The sequence below is a fragment of the Anguilla anguilla genome, chromosome 3 (genome assembly GCF_013347855.1).
Source record: "Anguilla anguilla isolate fAngAng1 chromosome 3, fAngAng1.pri, whole genome shotgun sequence".
In the NCBI taxonomy this organism is placed as follows: Eukaryota; Metazoa; Chordata; class Actinopteri; order Anguilliformes; family Anguillidae; genus Anguilla; species Anguilla anguilla.
The window spans coordinates 40,107,403-40,121,619 of record NC_049203.1 but is presented as its reverse complement, the minus strand read 5'-3'; the positions used below and the strand labels follow the sequence as shown (position 1 = coordinate 40,121,619).

Genomic DNA, 14,217 nt, shown 5'->3' with positions numbered 1-14,217 from the left:
CCTTTGGGGATGAACAATGCTTTCTTAGAAATTAAACTGGCCAGGCTAATAACCAGTAAAGGCAAGGAACCCACAACATATAGCTGAGAATTTGGTCTCTCCAACCCATATTAGAACCATTTTGTGCATCTGTTAGAATACATTTCGAAGTCTATGTCACAAAATAAATTAAAGCCAAAATGTAATTGTAATGTGCGATTTTTAATGTGCCACACAGATAAAATTAAATGTAAATAAAGTAACTGCAAGATTAACATTTAAACAGTGAACCACTTTGTATTTTACACAGGGAAATGGCGAACATTGAGTAATTACACACATTTTCTCAGTTTATTCACTGACAAGCGGTCAAGCTCGTGGACCACCAGGTTTCGGTTTCCTTCCAGCTCCGCCAGCATGGACCTAAAGCCCCCGTCCCGCACCCAGGGACAGTGACCCAGGGCGCCCCTCTCAGGTGAAGCCTTAAATGTCTTACTCCTCCTCCTGGCTGCTGAGGGAAGCGACGTGCAGCGTGCATCCGTTTCCATGTCCTGCTGTGTGGTTTTCTGGGGCTGGGGCTCTTGGCGCTGCCTGTGAGGATCGGGGCTGACGGACGGCCCACTGAACAGTTTCCTGCAGGCGGTGTTCCTGCCTTTGCCGTCGCTGCGGTCGCTGACGTCCAGCGCGGCCACCTCCTCCCCGCTGCTGAAGCTGGTGTCCTGTGCGTGCAGCGGCCCCTCCTCCTGTGGCCCTATCTCGCACAACTTCCTCTTCTTCTGCCTCCTGCTCTCCTTCGCTCTGACCTGGACGACCCCCCGACGAGAATCAACCTTTGTTCTCCTGTGGCAAGGTCGTAGGTGACCCAGGGCTTCCTTTCTCTTGCATAGCAAAAGGTTTCTGTACACACACACGCACACACACATGCACGCAAGCACGCACACACATACACGTATACACAAACAAAAAGAGCACAGGTACATGAGCACTCATACAAACACGTGTACACACATAACAGCATATTCACAAATGCATACACCCATGTAGACAAGCAAGTACGTGCATATATACATGCAACCGCACAGGCTAACATGCACATACACACAACTCAGTTAGGGCACGTTCCTGTACAGTCCCACCCTTGGCTCACCTGTGCAGAAACACATGAGGTCTTGAGCACGAGGTCTTTGGCTGTTCTGTTTCTCCAGCCTCTGTGCTGCTCAAAGCTCTCTTCCTTATTCGGCCAAGATGCGTCCAAAGCTCTCTATAATAAAAATTTTAAAATATAAGCAAAATAAGGGTTGGCACAGCATTTGCAGCCTAATCAAGAGCTTGTATACAATAAACAATCTACTATAGAACATGCCACATGCTTACAGTTCTATGATGTCAAAGATTTGCCTCAAAAATAACTTAAAGGGAACATGAAGGCGGCACATGAAAAACACTGCCACATTTAATTTTCGATTTTTTCCTGATTGTTTCATGTGGCATTTCCACTTCGTAAATGTATAAAACACAAGAATGCAATTCCTTGTCACTTCCACTAAGCATAAATAAATCAACTGGCACAGCATAAATAAAGATGCAAGCAAACCGACACACAGCAGTAAGGCATAACAATCGCTAGGTGGCGCCATAGCTCTACAATTGAAAGGTCAGCCACCCATCTCCACAGGGCCAAATCAAATACAATGTAGCTTAGATTAGATTAGATTCAACTTCATTGTCATTGCACAGAGTACACATACTGAGCCAACAAAATGCAGTTAGCATCTAACCAGAAGTGCAAAAGAAGCAGTAAAGTGCAGTAAGCTTGCAATACGAGCCTCATTTTCATGGCTGCCAGGGTGAATAAGGCCAGATGACATTTGTCCAGTAATTAGTACACAGAAACAAAAAAGGATATATAAAGTAATAATTTGAACATCAAATACCCTTTTCTGTTTGGCAGGTTTCTTGGCCTCCAAATTTTCTTCAACACCCATTGGTCACATGACAATGACGTAGGATCTGAAAGGATTGGTACATACAAATAAACACTTTGATCTGGGCTCGTTGTGAAACGGCTTCTTTGCTTTGGCAAATTTGACCCATTAATGCCCAGATTTTTTCCCCAGAGATTTCTAACATAAGCATCCATAGTCATCCAAAAAAATATTCACGGATGGAAAGAGTGGGAGAGACTTCGGCAACTTCAGTTGCCAGCAGGCTTAAATGGGTTAACATTAATGTCAGACTTCAGCAAGGCACACGTAAAATTATATCTGGCAAATACACTGGCAAATGTCATTTAATGAAACACGCTTACCGTATTCAATGCTTTTCTCCCAGTGTTTGAGTTTTCCCATTTTTCTGAAGAGCTTGGCACAGGCTGGACAGGGCGACTGGAGGGCGAGGTCAGCAGAAAGGGTGGGGCCAGATGCTGTAGATGAACAGCGAGAGCCGTGGTCTTCCTCTTCTACAGCTCCCCCAAATTCCAGAACCTCCTGCTCAACGTCCGGTAAAGAAATGACGCCATCTCGATCCCGGGCCTCGTGCTCTCTGTCCTGGAACCCGTCGTCGTCATCGTCCAAGACCCAGAGCGCGTTGACGCCGGCGTCGGCGACCTCGATGGGGCTGCTCGTCATCCTGCCGCCGTCGGCCTCCTCCGACGCCTCCCAGTCCGTCCCCTCGTCGCTGATGACGATGCTGTTTTCCGAACCGCCGCTCAGCGTCTCCCTCCACCCCCTTCCCCTCCTCCGCCCCTGCGCCCGCGGGCCTCCCCCGGCTCGGCCGTACCTGCCCGGGTCGCGGTCGGGCCAGGTCCAGGGCTGGGAGGTCCTCTTCTGGAGGGAGGCGGATTGGGTATGGCTAGCTTTGGCCTCGTGCGATTGGCCGCACCTGCTCTCCGGCGCAGGGGCAGGGAAACCCCGGGACGAGCTCCGCCCGGCGTGGTCCTGACAGCGACGGACCGACCTGGTGAGGGACATGGCCGTCTGCGACCAGCTGGAGTTCTGTTTGATGATGGAACTGTACCTATGGAAAATACAGAGGCAACAAGGTCAAGATGAAGGAGTGCATAACTCCTGGGGTTATTGTTACCTGGGGGAGTGCATGGGAGCCGACGGCCGTAGTACTGGATCCAGGCTGTGTGTCTGGCTTAAAAGGGCAGCCGCAGGGGCCACTACACTTGGGCCAACTGACACTGTCTGTGGCCGGGGGGTGGTCAGTAGGGAGAACCCAGCTCAGGACCCCGTTAAGGGTCTAATACAGGGGGAGGTGCAGGGAGCACCCCAGCCTATGTCAAGGTGATGTGGGTCAAAGCTTCGTGTGGTGTGAGTCATTGAGACTGCACGTATACCGCGTGAAGTGTGTGAGTGAATTGGAGACTTGTACAGTTGAGGCCAAAAGTGTACATACACCTAGGCTAAAGATATTCAAACTCAGGGTTTCATTCAGACAAGCCTCTTTGCTTTTATGGTGCAGTTCTCTGCTTTAATAAAAGCTGTGATCCATGTTTGTAGCCTTTATACCTTTTGAGATATAGAGCTTTGTTTGACACTAGTGAAAACAGGAAAAACATTGCCTATTTTTCCCTTGGTAGAGGAAGGGGTTAAATAGGCTGCAGTAGTACACATGGCAGAGGGTTGGTCAAGGTCATCAATCTGTAACGCACAGGAAACGTCAGAAACCAAGTCCGATGGAACTAAGTGTCAGGCAGACTCAGACGTGGAATGACGCAATTTTAAATCGGGACAGGACGTAAAGTCAAAGTACAGTGAGTTCCTAGAAAACATGCTGAAAGATGGGTAGGATCCGTGGAACCCACAGAGGGCAATAACACCTTCATAGAAAGGCAAAGGACAAATAAGAAGGAGAAAAAGGTGTTGATTTGACGCTCAGTTTGAAAGGTCTGACACGAGGCGGCAGCACAAGCAAGATACGACCATGCGTCAAGCATGGGACATAAACAAGGCACAGAGGAGTAGCAACCCCACCCCTGAATTTAGGTCCCTTGCCTTTAAAAAAAAAAAAAATTATTATAGGTCTTCATTCTCTAGCCTTTTTGGGTCCTGTTATTTTACTTCAGATTTCATGCTTACATTGCATTTGTAAATACAGAAACTTGAGAACAAAGGGCAAGGATCTTTTTATTTGTTACAGCAGGGGTTTTTATTTTATCTCGGGACACTGGTGAACATTTGATTTCATATCTACCGCCCTTTTAGTAGTCCGCCTTAGCCCACTTGTAAATCTTACATATAGCTGCTGTATGTTTAAAGTGTATAAAGTTTTGCCTCCTAAAACCCAACCCCCATGGCCCCATCACAGGAGATGGAAACTGAACAAAAGACAGGACTGGAAAGCAGTAATGTGCAGGGAAATTAACATTTTAGATTTAGGTTTTGTTTTTGATGAGTTTCATATTACACAACTACCAACCCAAAGTCCACAAAAATCTCTCCAAACCCATGTTGCAGTACAGAGAATCTTGCGTAAATATATTTCACCAGAGCCTCATTAGCCAGAAATGAGTCCAGATATATGCTAACAGGTGTTCAAAGGAACAATGTGTTAGGGATGCAAATTTCATGCAGTTCATTTAATCAATCGTCAATACCCATTCATCAATAATAATGGTTAACTGATAAAATTAAAATCTGCTACAGTATATGGCCTATAAAAAGAATTACCTATATGAAAATGAATAGGGCTGTATGAACAATGGGTTTGGTTTCAAAGTTCCCTACATTACTGCTTGCCAGTCCGGTCCTTTGTTCAGTTTCCATCTCCTATGATGGGGCCATGGGGGTCGGGTTTTAGGAGGCAAACCTTTATACACGATAAATACAGCAGCTATATATAAGATTTACAAGTGCGCTAAGGTGGACTACGAAAAGTGCGGTAGAGATTAAATAAAAACACCCCTCAGGGCTCTACAGTGCTCCATTTAGGGGCATTTACTTCCGAAAATTGATGTGTGCTAACTGGAAAAATAATTTAGGAGCGCATCTACTAATTGGGATGCATTAGCATGCTCCAGTAATTTTCAGCTTAGGAGCACCTTGGAAAAAAATGTTAGCGTGGAGAGGGTCAAGTCAAGTTCATCAATCTCTAACGCAGTCAGAAACGAGGTCAGAGGGAATAAAGAGTCTGGCAGACTCGGATGTAGACTTATGCCATTTTCAATTATCACGGGACGTAAAGTACAGCACGTTCCTAGAAAACATGCTGAAGGCTGGGTGACATTTTAGGAGTTCCACAGAGGACAATTCCCCAGAGCTTTCCCAAAACAGCAAAGAAAAATTAGCACAGAAGTATGTTGATTTTATGCTGAGTTTATTTATGGTCTATGATGCATGAGGAACAGAGCAGGCAGGACACCACCATGACAGGAGTCAGCGATTAAAGGAATGCCTAGATGTCAACTGGCAGTTAGAGGCTGCCAATCACCAGTTAAGAGGAAATGACTTACAGGCCAAACTTCCTGTATGGTCAAATACTACCAGAGAAAGATGACCCCCCACCAGCTTATAGGGTAGAAAGGGAAATGGGTCCTAGTGCCCCATGTACTCGAAGTATCTCCAGTCTGTATCCTCAAATAGCTTAGGTTAGGGTGGTGCCCAAAGAAATCCAGTCTCGTACAGCTCCAAACGGTCCGGTTATAAGCACCACAGTGACTAAGCACTCCCTGTGAGCTCCAGCAGATGCTGGAAACCCTGCCAGGTTTGCCATCTGATCAAGGGACAAAATAGCAGGAAAGGACTGATGTCTTCAGCCTGTCATCAAAAGATGTGCATGCCATAGTTAAAGATAAGTGTCCTTCTGGACAGTGGGGTAGAAGGCCCTCCTCATGTTCCCCTGTAAACTTGATCCAAATACCCTTGCTAGGCATGAGTTGGTCAATTCCTGGAATTTCCTGAACATTAAAATCTTCTTTTACATACACAGCTGCACCCCCCACCTCTCTTACTGGATCTATCCTTCCTAATATGTACACCTCTATAATACATTCATCCCCATCCTCTTCCCCAAGCCATGTCTTTGTAATCCCAACTATGTCATAGCCCCTATTATTCATAAAAGCCTCAAGTTGCAAAAACTTACTTTTTATACTTATAGTATTTAAACAAAGACTGTCCCAAGCCACCCTTACTAAAATTTTGATTTAAAAATATTTTATTAGCATTCTCGCTATAATAGGTAACTTTAGCAATTTTGATCTTGGCGGTCTGCAGCTCCATACCATTTTCACTCTCCAACCTCCCTGCCCCACAAGTACCCAGTTTAAATAATCCTGTGCAACCCTAAACATACACTGGACCAATGCAGTAGTACCCCTCCAGTTAAGGTGCAGCCTGTTATGCTTGTACAAGTCACCCCTGTCCGAAAAAAGTCCCAGTGCCCCATAAACCGGTACCCCTCCGCATGAGCCATGATCAGAGGGGCCCTTTCAGGTCCTGATGAGCACGAACAGTGCAAGGCTGCATGGGATTACAGGCTATCCATAGAGACAAATGAATGTGTAATTAAGGTTAGTCATATTAAATGCTGAGTGACAATTACATCACAAAGACGACTCCTGAAGGCCACTACCAGCTGAATCAATGGGCCTCATTCACAAAACATGCGTACGATCACATTTGATCGTAAACTGTATGTAAGAACATTTTCCATTTCGCCATTCATAATTTTTTTCCTATATGTACTTGTTCATGGCTGTTTGTTTATGATAATCACACGAACAGGATTGTGCATGAAATTTACGAACAGTTAGCCTAGCATTCATCATCTCATACACCTGGGATATGCATAAAAACAAAGGTCTCCACGTGTGTCATGAATCCCATATTGGTTTTTGGTAGGAACATTTTAAAGAATAAAACTAAGAATAATTTAAGAAAATGTTTGTGAATGAGGCCCAATATCAGTAATTAATTCCCAGTTTTTTGATAATGTCACCCATTTGCACTCTGGCATTAAGTGGTGAAGAACGGCCTGCCGTTCAGAACAATGTCCAGAAAGTGGTTATGGACCTAATTTATTTAAAAAATACTTGATCGCATATTAAAAGAAAATGCTTAAAAGTTATGGTGAAAGCCAACAATTTACATAAGCAGCCAAGTTATTGCCTGTTAGAAATGTATCATTCATGAACAGAAACACAAAATTTAGGCTAGTTGTTTTGTCATCCATTTTACTGTCATCCATTTTACTGAATGACAGATTCAACGATTTTGTACATTTTTTGCAGACAGATTAACTACGCTATGTAAGATTTATATTTAATACATAATACTAAGATAAAATACTATTTTTATCCATTTTGCAATTTATTTTATTTTTTTTACATTTTCTATCATTTTACAGATGCCTCAATCTAGGAAAGAGATGTGCTTGATACAGGGCAAAGCTGAGGGCCAATCCTGAAGACATGCAAACAAACAGCAGGAGTTGTTATATAGCCTATATATATATATTTTTTTGTTAATGCTATATCCATACCAACTGTATCCCTCTCATATCTCCGAGTGATGCAAAGCCAACTATGAGCCGCCCGCCTGGGGCAACCGGCTGCAGTCGGCCCTGGCACTGATCCGAGGCTGTGGTGCTCACTCATGCGTTGCAAGCGGCTCTTTTACTGATTGAGCTACTCAGCAGACCCACAGACACGCTCGTAAAGTTTAAGCAGTATTAACACTGGAGGTTTTTGTAGCAAAACTACACAATTACACATAATGTGTGGCAGTATGGCTACAATTAGAATGAACATTAACCATGCTTATTTGACTTTAGTGTTAAGAGCCAACTTATCCTTAAAACAATGTATTCATATTTTCTTTAATTTTAGTAAATGCAGAAGGAAGCAAGACGGCCAGACTGATCACCCTCCAATATTTACTCAATCCGCACAAGCAGCTGAAAGGAGGATAATGGTGTTTAATGTTAATCTGGGATTGTTCCTAGGTTTTTATGCGCTTGCTATAACACTATGCGGAAAGATAAACCACAGGCAACTTTTCTCTGGAAACTTAAGCCACACAGTTGTCCAGTTGCTCAGGTCACAAGAGGTTGTCACTCAACTTCAAAGAAAATGAATGGACTTCTGGCAACTGGCCAACCAAATTGTTCGCTGAGTGACTCAAATTCAAATGTACCAATTCATTTTTTAAGAATCATACTTCCCAATACTACTACAAACCTGCAGTTATTTGAGGTCAAACCAGCAAAAAAATCCACCGGCTATGGATTCAGCCCATCACTGATTCCCAATGTATTCGTCCAATACCCCAACCCTACTTTGAGGCATAAGTGAATTATGTTTTTACACACAGATTATGTAACAGTTTATGTTCCTCAGCAATGTTGTCACAAATGTACATTTTATTTACATATTTTTGGTTGAGAAATAATTTCTTAAAACGTTTTGCACTTTAATGTTTCCCATTAAAATGTAGGCCTAATTTAGTAAGGTATTAATAAAGAGGTACAAAACCTGCATATGAAATCATGAACGACTGTAGGTTTGTTTTTTGCACCATATTATGGCATGATCCATCCGGGTCTATGGCATCAAGGCGCCAGGTTTGTAGAACAGAAGTAAACAAAACCAGCGTAATGTTTTTAAGAGTAACTTCAAAAATCAGTATGCATCATAGTAAAAAACATTTTATAGTAATGACTAATGTAGCTAGTTTTAATTCCCAAGCTAGCTGGTTTACAAAGATAAGATGGACAGCCACAACTACCAGTTGAAATTGTATAAAGGAATCCACTTTAGGACACCTCAGCTGAGATGACATCGCTCCTCAGTCCACAAAATAGATTTTTGCAAAACAGTTCATGACATTGCTTCAAGCCATGCGATAAGTACAGAACAGTACTACCTGACATCTAAAAATTCCTTTAAGGACTGAGACTGATGTTCCATCAGACAGATACAGCCCTGAGAAGTATGGTGTGAAAATTTCAGCTGTGGACTGAGAAACGACACTGTAAAGTCCAAACCCAAACTGTATGGTCTTAGAACTTAACTGTCTGACAAACGAGGCAGACAAAACCCTTTTAGAGATTAAGAAAAATTGCATTACAACACATATGTGTTCTAAAATGCTGTACTATGATTCAATTATGTTCCAATAACTTAGGTATGCAACCCTGGTCCTGGAGAGCCACGGGGAGTGGGGGCTTTTGTTTTAACCGAAAAACCACACATATATATTAAATAATGCAGGCAAAGAAATCCGAGCAGGCAAACCACTATTTCAATTGATCATTTAGGCGAAGTACGGTGACCAAAACAAGCAAACGCTACGTCTCTCCAATACCAGGGTTGCAGAACCCCAGATATGGCCGAACAGAGAGAATCTGGAATAGGGTGACTGGAACATTTCAGAGGATATATTCGGTAGCAAAATGAAGGAAAAGAAACCGAAGTAGCAGCTAGGCAACAGGAAAGGCAGAAACAGAAAATGCTCTAAGCTGTTTGGGTTTATTGCGTGGCTGTACAAAGTCAATTATACGTGCCACATAGGCATTTGGTATCCGCTGTGAAGTTACACCCACTTTCCCAAATTCTGGTAAAGAACTTTTCACACCGTCTATTGTACTAATGAAATATAAACGAGATTCAGTTTGTTATGCTGGTTTGCCATCGACCAAGTAAAAGCCCACACTTCTGACGTTACAACAAATGTTTGTTTGTTTTTTTAATTTACCCTGCGGTATTTTAGCTAACGATTTCAGGAACTTCATTAACAGAGTTAGCTTTTAATTAGATAACTTTAAGTATTTATATCAAATAACATTACGGAGCTCTGCCTGGTGAGTTAGCTTTTTTGTGACGTGAAACTTCAGAAATTATCAAGATGCTAAGTACTAGCTAACGTTCCGTGTATTCATACATATCTATCCTAACGGTAAATACAGCGTATAACTGCTAATTGAGCTGGGCACTTACAGCATTTCAAAACGCTCGTCATAGTCCGTCCGCTTCCATCCATTTAGTGTCATTTTTAAGTTTCGCCTCAATATAAGTTAATGTTATTTATAATTTTAGTTCGTACTGCTCACGTTAGCGTTGTTAGCTAACGAAAGCATACCGCGCTCATCCTTTTCAAACTACATACCGCGAGACATAACGAAAACCACGTTGTTCACGCGAACTCTGACGACGTCCCAATGAACTACATAAGTGCGACGCCTTACTTGAAGCGAAGTGTTACAATTTGTAGTTCTAAAACTCGGAAGCGGATTCGAGGTTTTTTTTTCTTTCTTTTTTATTAACAAAAAACATCATACATGTATATGAAACGAGCATAAAGGATATACATAGTAAAAAAATTAAATAAAAAAAAACAACTAACAAACAACAGAAAAAATGGATGTACACTTTTTAATACTGTAGTTTAACACTAGGGGGGATAAATATCTATAAAAAAACGTTTAACACAGTAGCCTACAAGCTGTAACAGTTTTATTTGCTTTCTGTTTTAGAGAGTGTTGATGTGCCTTTATTGGGGTTTTTTTTAACACTTCTAAACATTTAAAACACATCTCCTTTTAAAAGGTCAAAAGGAAAAGAAAACACATTTAACAGGAATTCATTCACAAAGATTACAAAATAAAAAACACTCAGAAGAAAAACATAGTTTACAAATCAAAAATACATATATCCATACCAACACTCACCAAGATGATAATTGTTTTAAGAAAATTTTACATAAAATTTTACATTAAAAAAAAAACAGCAATACATGTGCTCGGGTTTGGGGTTGAGGTGCGGGTGCTCCTCCTAGGAGAGTGGACTATATGATCAGTTCTTTCCAGTGGTCCACCCCACATTTCTCTCTCGCCAGGTCCTTGTTTTTTTGGTAGTCCATTAAAACGCCGTCCTGGAGGAGGTTCTGTATCCTCCTCCTGAAAGTGATCAGGTCTACTGATGTTTTTTGGTAGGCCTTGATGTTCCTTGTCTCCCACAGGACCTGCTTTAGAGAGTGTTGATGTATCTTTAATGGTTTTAATAGACATTTTACATTTTTAAAACATATTCCTTTAAAAATCAAAAAGGAACAAAAATTAGAGAGTGTTGAATTGAATAAATGTATTGTTTTAACTCATTGCTAAAGGCAACAAAGCATGGTTTCTTACCTGTAAATGGATTGGAGGTTTTGAGTCATGGGTTCCCTCGGCAGATTTCCAATGCTTTTTTCCCATAGGGATTTCGATTTCTGCAGATTCGATTTCTGTGGTTACAGGGAACCCCGCATGTTAAGACTTGGAGGCCTCAATATGATGTAAATGCCTTCAATTATATAAAAATGTCATAAAAACCACACGAAAGATTTGAGTTATTTTAAAAACTAAATAAATCCCTCGACTTGCACATCACCAATGATATTACCGTCGCAATTCATTCTGGGTAGTTCTTTCAATGGTTGCACGAGTCTCGGTCAAGATTTCAGCTTTCGGTTCACAATCTCAGCACCGGATGTAATGTCGCCCCCTGCTGATATCTATGATTCTCTCTCAAAAAGCAATTTCCCCATTGGGCTCCATTCATTTTTGACAGCAAAAGTTAAATACTTACACCCAAATACTGATATTAACTCACATTAGGAGTACTAATGTGAGGATACTGTGTATTACATTAGGAAGAAAAATCACTTATTTTTCCGAGGTAAAATATTTTTTCCTACCACACAGACAAATATACGAATTATCTATTTATTATTTATTTTACCCTATGTCTGCGCTATCCTCGTTGCACACGTGATTCAGGCATGTGACCAAGGATTAAACTGAGCATGTCTGTTGAATGCAAAAATTGTACTTTCTGGTTCTGATGTTGTCCCCATAGGTTCTATTGGTGTCACTGTCTCTACATATTTTATATACTCTTAGGTCTCGGTCCATTACTGACTTGTCCATTGAGAAGCATTTAAAATGTTTTCTGTTCAGCCTTTTCGATTGGATCCAGAGCGGGACATTACTCAGCAGGAAAGCACCGAGGACAGCCCTCATCAAATAAATCAAAACAATGAAGATTGGAGGCCAGAGGAGACAAGAGTAGGGCATAAGAGATGGTGTTTGTGCAGCAACTGCTCGCCTTTGCCAACAGAGACAGAAAAGTTGTCTGTTGTAAAGAGCTCCGCTTTCTAGCAGCAGCCATTCAAAGTCACTTGACCATGTGGATCAAACTATCATTTTTGGTGGAACTGAAATGTATACATTATCCCCATTAATTTAAATGACGTACCGTTATTATTGATCCGCACCGTAGACATGAGCTTAACCTGGTGATACCTCCTATGAATGCATAATCCCAAATTATAATATGAGCTGATACACTAAGATGTTTAGCTATTTAATCCATCCTATTCACAGATATCCCATGTATCACATCACACACAAATTCTGTGGCATTGTATTGATTTTTCACTATTCACTATATTCACTATTTCACTATTAATATCTGTAACTGCTGGACAAAACAACTGAGTCAACCTTCTGTGCAACCATTTTACATCTTTTACCCAAAGTGCATTGCACATCTCCATAGGTCAAAATTTCTATTAAAGGCTTAGGTTTTTAAAATAAGTGAAATCTTTTGTGATTTTTACAACATATTTCCATAGTTGAGGGCATTTACAACATTATAAGCCCTGCAAGTCTTACCAGGCGAGGTTTCCTTTAACATAAGCCTAAGAGAGTTTCATGTTTTGATCTACAAGATAAAATACCCCCATTAATATCTCAATTGTGAATTTCGAAACTGTTTCGAAATTTTGAAACATGCTTTAAAATAGTAAGTTGCTACATTGAAACTACACCAATGGTTGCACTCTGCCGCTTACCACGACAACCGTTGAGATATTAATGGGTGAAATCTTGCAGAACAAAATGTGAATTGAGAATTTTTGGTAATCTGTTGAGGGAACCCATGGCAGAAGAAACCTCCGGGTTGGCATATAAAAAGACGTCATCACTGTAACACTCTCGAGTTCTTTATAGATTAATTAATCTTGTATTCTATTCTTTTTATTTTTGAAGCAAGGTGTAGAATGTTAGGAACTGCTGGGATCCCAGAATATCCCAGTTCCAATCACAAATATTGTCCCAGGTGAAGTCTGGGCAAGAAAATAGAAATTAATGTTTACTCAGAGTCAAACCACATTATAACAGAACAAGCAGATAACCTTGCTCCACTTATTCCACGGGCACTGACACTCGGGCATGCTGCAATCAGAGGGGGATGAAGCACTCGTTAAAGCTGAAATGAACTTTGTACCCTAACTGCAGGAAGTGTTGTGCCCTTCTGCGTATACTGCTTCCTTATTTCTGCACTGGGGACCAACTTAACTTGAACGCGCCGGGAGCCGGGAATACCAATCCTCAGAGGAATTTGTATACAATTGACACAGAAGATTGCCGTGTGAACTGAGTTGGCTTCTGGGTTATCGCCATGGTTATGATATATGAGAACAGAGAAATGGCATCACTGTCTATGTTGCTGGTTCTCCTCCTTGGATCATCCACAGTGGTGCATACTGGGAAGTTACTGGTGGTGCCTATGGATGGGAGCCACTGGGTCACGACCCAGGCAGTGGCACAAAAGATGGGACAGAGGGGACACACGGTTGTGGTTGTGATCCCGCAGGTGAGCATGCGTCTGGGACCTACCAAGCACTGTACCACCAGGACCTACCCCGTGCCCTATGGCCAGGACTTGATCGATCGCCTACAGGCCCAGCAAGCAAGTCATATGAACAGATCAGAGCCTTTCCTAGAGAAAGTGTCTCGCAAACTGAGGGGTATAGGAAACCTCGTAAACTTTCTGACGACCACCAGCGAGAGCTTGTTGTACAATAAAGAAGTGATTTCATACCTTCGGGACCAGCAGTTTGATGCTGTGCTGACGGACCCCGTGGTGCCTACTGGGGCAATCCTGGCAGAGCACCTCTCTGTCCCTTTTGTTTTTTTGCTGCGCGGGATTCCGTGTGGCCTGGATTTTGCAGCCACGGCCTGCCCCAGCCCTCCCTCCTTTGCCCCCCGATTTTTTACCCTGAACACAGACCACATGTCCTTCTGCCAGCGGGTGCTCAATGTGTTGGTCAGCTTCCTGGAGCCCCTGTTATGCAGGATCTTGTACCAGCCTTTCGACAGCATTGCCTCGCAGGTCCTCCAGAGAGAAGTGACAGTGGCTGAGATATTCAGCCACGCCTCCATGTGGTTGATGAGGTTTGACTTCACCTTTGA

The 14,217-nt window shown here is 42.2% G+C and overlaps 1 protein-coding gene across 2 annotated transcripts; it reads right to left on the bottom strand.

Annotated features, from left to right (window-relative positions):
- Positions 1-180: 180 nt before the first annotated feature.
- Positions 181-14,217, bottom strand: si:ch211-227n13.3. 2 transcript variants are annotated; one of them, XM_035410436.1, is made up of 5 exons: positions 13,847-14,217; positions 2,288-2,994; positions 1,914-1,989; positions 1,127-1,240; positions 181-876 (listed from the first exon to the last, which is right to left on the bottom strand). In XM_035410436.1, the coding sequence occupies exons 1-5, from the start codon at positions 14,185-14,187 to the stop codon at positions 312-314; spliced, it is 1,803 nt and encodes a 600-aa protein (XP_035266327.1). In that variant the 5' UTR covers positions 14,188-14,217; the 3' UTR covers positions 181-311. The 2 variants fall into 2 exon arrangements, with proteins under 2 accessions (XP_035266327.1, XP_035266328.1); XM_035410437.1 differs by lacking the exon at positions 13,847-14,217 and adding an exon at positions 9,920-10,119.

Bases quoted from the DNA above. Each gene is read 5' to 3' on its own strand.
- si:ch211-227n13.3 (XM_035410436.1), bottom strand. From the start codon at position 14,187: ATGGAGGCGTGGCTGAATATCTCAGCCACTGTCACTTCTCTCTGGAGG. The intron at 1,990-2,287 runs GTAAGCGTGTTT...CAATCCTTTCAG, and splicing joins GGAGAAAAGCATTGAATACG to ATCCTACGTCATTGTCATGT. The intron at 1,241-1,913 runs GTATTTGATGTT...TTTTTATTATAG, and splicing joins AACCTGCCAAACAGAAAAGG to AGAGCTTTGGACGCATCTTG.